The sequence below is a fragment of the Arachis duranensis genome, chromosome 10, assembly GCF_000817695.3.
Source record: "Arachis duranensis cultivar V14167 chromosome 10, aradu.V14167.gnm2.J7QH, whole genome shotgun sequence".
Classification (NCBI taxonomy): Eukaryota; Viridiplantae; Streptophyta; class Magnoliopsida; order Fabales; family Fabaceae; genus Arachis; species Arachis duranensis.
In genome coordinates this window covers 16,993,964-17,002,282 of record NC_029781.3, presented here as the reverse complement: position 1 = coordinate 17,002,282, position 8,319 = coordinate 16,993,964, and the positions used below count along the sequence as shown (strand labels likewise).

The 8,319-nt window shown below is 32.7% G+C and overlaps 1 protein-coding gene across 4 annotated transcripts in view; it reads right to left on the bottom strand.

Moving 5' to 3' along the window:
- Nucleotides 1–1,711, bottom strand: part of LOC107469295 (uncharacterized) — a 6,027-nt gene extending 4,316 nt beyond the window's left edge. For all 4 annotated transcript variants that reach the window (XM_021134297.2, XM_016088673.3, XM_016088675.3 and 1 more), the window contains exons 1-3: nt 1,617–1,711; nt 332–632; nt 153–219 (exon numbers count right to left, since the gene is read on the bottom strand). In XM_021134297.2, the coding sequence (XP_020989956.1) occupies nt 153–219; nt 332–361 (97 nt within the window). In that variant the 5' untranslated portion in view covers nt 362–632; nt 1,617–1,711. The remainder of the gene's footprint in view (nt 1–152; nt 220–331; nt 633–1,616) is intronic.
- Between the last annotated feature and the right edge of the window lie 6,608 nt (nt 1,712–8,319).

The following is an 8,319-nucleotide window of genomic DNA, read 5'->3' as shown; positions in this document are numbered from 1 at the left end:
TCCAGATGTGATATATGCAAACCATTTTTTAAACCCTAAACCCTAAACCCTAAATCCAAAATCAACATGAAACCATATATCAGTTTCTACAAGAATTAGTACCTATATCTTTCTCAATAAAACAAAAATACCGATAAAATAGAAACTCATACCTTTGCCACTATATGATGAAAAATTACGAGATTGAACACTGATCACAGGTCTCCTCTTACATAAATACTACCAAACAAAAAAAGAGAAATAACATGAATTAGCTAATGAGTACCTACTAAGCATTAAAAAGAATTGGAGAATAGAAATGGCAAAAATGAAGGTTAAGATTGGAGGTTACGTTAGAAAAGCGAGCAGCTACGGCGCGCATGGTTGCAAAACGTGGATAAGCTGAAGCTCAGAGGTTACAGTGTTCCCTTTCAAGGTAGCGAAGATCGCGTTAAAATCGTATCCTTCCGCATCGGCTGAAATCGCCGTCCAAGAATGGTGATGGCAGCGTGCGCCGGCGACCTTCAAAGGAGCAACAGAGCTTCGTCCAGATTCCAAAATTGAGAGCTTGAGACGAGAGTTTCGACTTCAGAGCATAGTTGTAAAAACCGAACCGGTGATCAAACCGGCTAGGTTATTGGTTCACTGGTTTACTGGTTCAAGTAATGATTGAACAAAGGTATAAAACAACAGCTATTACAAAATACAAATTCACATCAATTGTTCAATATTGGGAGCATAACCTATTTCCAAAAATTCAATTCAAAGGGTTCTTGTTAGGCAAGACAAAAGCAACTATATATGCATTCACTAAAATCTGTTTTGGACATAAAACCAGTTTTGCCCACATGTTTTCAAGCCTATATCTGCCGAATGATTTAAATTATGAGCAAGATTGGTATCTAACTAAGACAAACAACCATGAGAAATTGATGAATGGATAACAAGCACTTGACTCACAAGTAAAATGGTTGCATTCAACTTGAAAATAACCATTTAGTTCAACACGCATTTAAAAGCAACACCATAGTAGTTCAACAGCAAATAATTCGACAAAAAGACTCAGAGTCACTACACTAAAAAGATGCACAATGGCATAATAGTTCAACAGCAAATAACTCCGACAAAAATTGCTAGAAAATACAGCAATCCTTCTTCTAAAGCAAACAGGCATAATGGCATAATCAAAAATAAAAAAAAAAAATCCAGCAGTCCAGCAATCCGAGAGAGGAGGCAGTGGACGGAGCAAGGAGCCGCGGAGGATGGTGTTTCTGATGGTGTATTGGCTGAAGACATTCTAAAACAATATAGAATAGCAATGGTATAAAACAGCAGCTATTACAAAAACAATGTTACATAATCCATATTTCCATATTTCCATATTTTCATATCCAGCAATATAAATTCACAGCAATGTTACATCAACAAAAACTACTATAACCACTACGAATCTGAAAAAAAAAATCAACAATCTGCCATCAACTAGTTCAACAATATAACAAGTTATAACTCAACAATATATACATAATCAATAATCTCCCATTAACCTATTAGTTATTCACTCCCTTAATCAAATTAAAATCCAACTAAATAACTAAAAAAAAATAGAGAACAGATTTCACAGTTTGGAGACCAACCTGGATGAGGCAGATTCTGGCGACAGAGAGGCAGCACCGCAGCAGCGACGGAGAGGCAGCACCGCAGCAGCGACGGAGAGGCAGCACCGCAGCAGCGACGGAGAGGCAGCACCGCAGCAGCGACGGAGAGGCAGCACCGCAGCAGCGACGGAGAGGCAGCACCGCAGCAGCGACGGAGGAGACGCGATGACGACGACAAGATACGCGGAGCCCCGAACTCGACGTACTCAGACACACTGTGAAGCCAGCGAGACGAAGCAGAGGGAGAGAGTCTTCGAGACTGAGAGAGACTGCGAGGAAGAGTGTTGGTGTGACAAGGGGAGGAAGAAGACGACAGGCCGGCGGTGAGGTGAGGTGCGGTGATCAACTATGTATGGTGTGATGAGCAGCTGAGGAAGACTTGAAGGACTGCCGTTTTGGCTTTTGGAGATTTAGGGTTAGGGGGAAGGGGGCAGGGGGGGTATTCGAGAGAGTGAGAGACACATTCGTTTTGAAACGGAAAAAAAAAAAGGATTTCCAAACCGGCTGGTTACACAAAAACCGCCGGTTCTTTGATTTTTTATAACTGGACGGTTTAAACCGATTTTATCCGGTTCTATTCCTTGTCCAATCAAAATGACTAACCGAATCGGCTAGGTGATCGATTCACCGATTTTCCAATTAAATCGGCCGGTTCGATTTGGTTCTTACAACTGTGCTTCAGAGTTCAGCCTTCAGAGGCGGAGTCTGAAGGATCCATATCTAAGTTTGTTATCCGGTTCGGATCTAGTACCCATGCCCGAATAAAGCCCACGAACTTCACTAGAGAACATAACATTCTGAATTTAATAAGCCCACCTTCTCCCACAGCGGCCTTCTACAACGTGATTTGGTAACTAGGCCCAATATTATATGCCGAAAAAGGAGAGACAAGAACCAAAAAATTTAATGTTCCAAAAAAAAAAGAACCAAAATCTATAGTTGGATAGACATGCTAATTTGGAGTAATGTTATTTTCATATTATATATTTTAGGGTAGATTGTTATTTTAGTGTCAAACCTTTGTGTCAAGTCTTAATTTGATTTATAATATTTTAAATATTCTATTTTAATTTTAAAATAATTTAAACGAATTTAATATTGTCTCATCGTTAAATTTAATACTAAAAAATTAGCATATTTAAGAATTAATAATGTTTGATATTCAATACATAATCAATTTATTAATGATTACTTATATAAAATATTTTTTTATTTTAGAGACCGATTGATAGGTAGAATTTGAGATTTTGTAAAAAAAAAAATAGAACGTTAAAAAAGATTTTGATATGTTTTTTTTATAGAACAAGAAGATATGACTTAACTAATAATATTAATGTTCCTGTCAATTATTTTATGAATTATTTGTGTCGAATTTACTAGTTGAATAATATTAATCTCGCTTAAAAATTTTTGAGATAAAAATAAGATATTTAAAAAGTTAGAAATTAAATTAGGATATGACAAAAACGTAAAAATTAAAATAATATTTTACCCTATATTTTAATTTAATATTTTTCAGATTGAGCCAGGGTGAGTTATTCCTTTGGTCTCATGGCATCAGTTGTAATCGCAAAAAGACATCAAATTAAACTAAAGCGAGTTCTCCAGTGTAGATATTAAGATTTTATCTACACGTTTAAATAAGTGTTGGCAGTTTTTAGGTGTGACAAGTGTTGATAGGGTTTAGACATTTTATGCACACTTACAAGTTGTTGCAGAAAATGTCTAAACCTTATCAATATTTGTCACATTCAAAAACTGCCAACGCTTATCTACACATGTAAATGGAATCTTGTTATCTACAGAGAAGAACTCACCTTAAACTAAATGATACAAAATGTAACTATCTCTCTACCTTTCAAATGCAATGTCTTTGGAAATGAGGCTTATTAGAAAAGACCTAATAATCACTAATCAGCTCAGAATTTTCATTCGGCGGATTTTGTACGTTGCGAGGAATTAAGGAGGTACCATGAGATAAAACATGCGTCAATGTCCTATAATCTTTTATTTATTTTAGAGTAAAGTGACAATTAGATCATCAAAGATGTTGACTTTGGACTAATTTGTTCTTGAATAAAAAAAAGTATCATTTAAGTCCTCTAAGATAGCAAATGGTAGACATGTATGTCTTTCTATCAATAAATAGTACGAAATAAAACTGAATTGTCTATGTATTTCGTTATTTATAGTGTTGTATGTCTTGTTACCATCATATGCAAAAAAATGATATAGTTTTGGACAGTGAAGCATTTATTATTTTTTGAGTTTTCATATATCCTTTATCAACTGCTCTCTATTTATTACAAATCTTATCAAAATAAGTGAAATTTTGATTCAAAAGTTGTTATCTACATGACTATCTTTCATAGATAGACATGTCAAAATAATTAACCATACATATAAGCATCACTATTAGGTTTTAGTTGATGAATTAATAGAAGGACATCATGTATTATTCGTCTTTTTTTTTTAACCAACTTGAGTTGGTCGAGTGGTCAGCTCACTCGTCCGCTTAAGCAAGTGTCGGAATTCGAATTCCACCTTGTGCATGCAGCAACTCATTAGCCAGCGACAGATCCTTAAATAGAGCTCAGATCCGTGACGGATTAGTCATTGACCTGTATGTCGGGTTGAAGAATACTGTAGACAACCAACCAAAAAAATTGATACTTTTTTTATTTAAAATTAATTTGTCTGAAGTCAAAATCTTTAAAGACCTAATTATTACTTTATTTTTTTATTTATAATTTGAAAGGAAAAAAAGACGAATACTAGCTTAAAACATAATTTTTAGGCATCACACAACTTATTTAGCTAGACTACAAATAAAAAATCAAATAGATGTCTAACTAAATTTTTATGCGAACACCTAAATTTCTATGAAAAAAATTTCAGGGCTTATTGTATTTATATTTAGAAATTTTACTTTTTGTTCAATTTTATAGGATTACATAAATAAGTATAATTATATTAGTTATTGTATATTTTAATTTATATTTAAATTTTTATATGATAGTTTTACTGTTTGTTTTAAGAATAAAAAAATAAGGTAAAGTTAGTTATTAATTTAGATACTATTTTTTATTTTTGATGGTTTCATTAAATATTCAAATATTTTGTTAATCAAATTCAATTGAATTAGTACAAATTTAATGATAATCATCCACACAACATGTAGATGAATCACACACTTTATTTTTACATTTTTTTATCATCATTTTCTTATTACTGTTACTTTTTTTTTTATTTCTCCTCCTCCTCTTTTAAGTAGTTATTGTAACATTTTTTATTTCTTTTTTTTCTTTATTTGAGTTCTTTCTCTTTTTTTTGTTTGTATTTTTGTTAAGATGATGAAATAAGAAAAATTATGAGAGAGTGATGATGATGATGATGAAGAGAAGGAGGAGAGCTTTAAATTATATAATTTATCAGAAAAATAGCACCAAAATTTTTTAATCGTGATAAAAAAATTTTAATTTTGACACTAATACCTTTTAACCATGACACATGTTCTTGTTAAGAGGGTAATACAAGATGATGATGATGAGGAGGAGGAGGAGGAGGAGAGTTTTGAATTGTATATAATTTATCAGAAAAATAGCATCAAAATTTTTTAATCGTGATAAAAAGTTTCTTAATTTTGACACTAATACTTTTAACTATGACACATGTTCTTATTAAGAGGGTAATACAAGATGATGATGATGATGAAAGAGGGTAAAATACAAGATGATGATGATGATGATGATGATGATGATGATGATGATGATGATGATGATGATGATGATGATGATGATGATGATGATGATGATGATGATGATGATGATGATGAGGAGGAGGAGGAGGAGGAAAAATTTTTAACTATGACAAAAAAAATTTCTTATTTTTGATACCAAAATTTTTTAACTATGACACAGAAATTTTTTTAATTGTGTCATTTCTAATTAAATAATATATTTTTCTCATCATTGAACTAATTGAGCGACATTAAATTCATATATAAGAGGTCTAGTTATTTCTGTATTATTTGTAACAAATATATATATTTTTTATTCTAAAACACATTTGAATATATACTTTGTTGGTCCAGTAAGTTTAGGTTTTGGACTTGTGATTCTTTAAAAAAATTTTATGTCATCTATCAAAAAATTCTGTATCATTTTTAACTAAATGATTTGTTTTTATTTTCACTGAATTAATTGTATAGTATTAAATTAATATATAAGAGATTTAGCTATTCATGTGCCATTTGCAATAACTTAATGTGTCTTTTGATTCTAAAATACATTTAAATGTATTTTGTTAGTTGAGTGAGTCAATTTTACATTTGTGACGACCCTTTAAAGATTTTTTGTGCCATTCAACAAAATTTTTATATCATTTACCAAAAATTCTTATGCCATTCATAAAAAAATTTGGTGTCATTTATAACTAAATCATGTGCTTTTATTATTATTAAACTAATTGTATGATAGTTATCTTAGATGATGATGATGATGATGATGATGATGATGATGATGATGATGATGATGATGGAGGAGAAGGATGAAAAATAAAGAAGAGAAAAAATTAAATGAGAAAAGATGAAGAAAAAAGAGAAAAAAAATCAAATAAAAAAAAGGAGGAGGATGGAAAAGAAGAGAAAGTGGTGGTGGTGGTGACAATGACGACGATAATGAAAGAAAAAAGACGAAGAAAAAGAAGAAGAAGAAAAAAAAAGAAGAAACAACAATAGCACATACACAATGAGTTGATTAAATTTGGTTAAAAAGTTATTTAATTATCTAATTTTTTTGCATCCTTAAACCTTTAGAATTTATTAACAATTAATAAACTAAGTATAAATAAAATTCAAGATTTTAATTTTTGATACATTAAAGTTATGTTCTAAGTTTAACCCATTACTAAATTTTCCTATTAAGAATTCATCAAGAAATTATTTATAGTCTTAATCAACTTTGACATTCTCATGGTGTAAAGATATTAGCACAAAAAGAATAGAGAGAACTTTAGCTTTTAGAATAGAATAATTAGAATGAAGGTGTAATTTCATTGAATGATTTAAGTTAAATACACTGCTAAATATGATTTTATATATTACATGCTAAAGCCTTTACACATCACAAAATATCTATAATCCCAATTGAGCCATGCCATTTCATCAATGGAATACGTAGTTGGCAACTGCCAATTACAAATACTTAGTTGATGATGAAAGTGGCTTTACTGAATTATCCTTTCTTTATTTTTTCCATTCTCACGTGCGGCTCATATCGAATCTCTCTCACTTGGCTTTCCACTCATTTTTTCCAAAATTTGTTTCTCCCCATTCCGTTTGATTTGTCCCCAAAGAATATATTCTCTTTTTTCCTTCTCTATGAAAATCCAAGCTACATGCACTGTTTATCCTATTCAAACGCCGCAACAAAATTGCGACACCACTACAAAATCGCGGTGCCACAACGAAATCGGGGTGTGATAGTTGACTCCCCTGGCGATTACGTCACTGTCTTTGAAGTATGTAGTCTTCAACCCTCCGTGATTTTATGCAACTAGTTATTTCACGTGGCTAAACTCAATTTTGATATTTAAGATTTGATTATACCTGTGATTTTGATGATCCTGGAGTTTCCAGTTCAATTGTTAATGGAGTTTGGTAGGGGAAACACGCGGCAATTTTATCCAGCCAATTTTTTACTTTCATCTATTTAATTCGTGTTTGATTTAGGTTTCAACATTTAATTCGTAATTCATATTTGATGTTAATTTCGTTTGACTGGACACCCCGGAATTCCGTGGGCTTTCACATGGGCCGTGTGAGAAAGTGGTTATCTTTGACATGGCCTATGCGAGAGATCAGATGGTTGTCACACGATTTGTGTGAGAAAGTGGCTCGCTTTGACACGTCCTGTGCGAGAGATCATATGGCTGTCTCACGACCTGTGTGATAAAGTGGCTCGCTTTGAGACGGATCGTGTGAGAGATCAGATGGTTGTCACATGGCCCGTGTGATAGGTTAGAGGGCTATTACATGCTCCGTGTGATAGATTCGACAAGAGAGGATTGTGACATGGCTCGTGTGAGAGATCAGAGTGATGTCACACGGCCCGTGTTAAGATATTAGACTTATTTTTTTAGTTTTAGTATTAAATTAACCAAATTAAGAAGTGGCTTATGGAAATTGCTTAGGGTAGTTGCAACCAAAATAGTGGCTTTGAAATATTTTTGTCAATTATTAATCATTCGTTAGTTTGGAGGCATAGGTTTTTAGTTATTACCTGGACCAGAACATGGTTGTTTTGCAAAGTAGTCATTCAATTTTCGACTTAAATTATTTTTGTTGTATTCAAGTGTCTTTATTTGATTCCGCGCATTTCGTTTGGTCCCATTTGTATTGTTGGTTTAGGCATTTTTTGTTAGATGTTAACAATGTCGGCTCCTTCGTGATTTTCTTCCAAGGCACTTTTGGAAGCGTGTTATCAATTGAGGTGCCATCATGAAATCAGAAATTGGTGATGATATTCCCGTTGTTGGCATAGAATTCGAGTATCTAGATGCAGTAATCGAATTCTACAACAACTACACGAGAAGAGTTGGCTTTGACTAGAGGAATAGGAGTTCGAAAAAGAATGCCGATGAGGTTGTATATGATGATATACTTGTCTGCAACTAGGAGGGC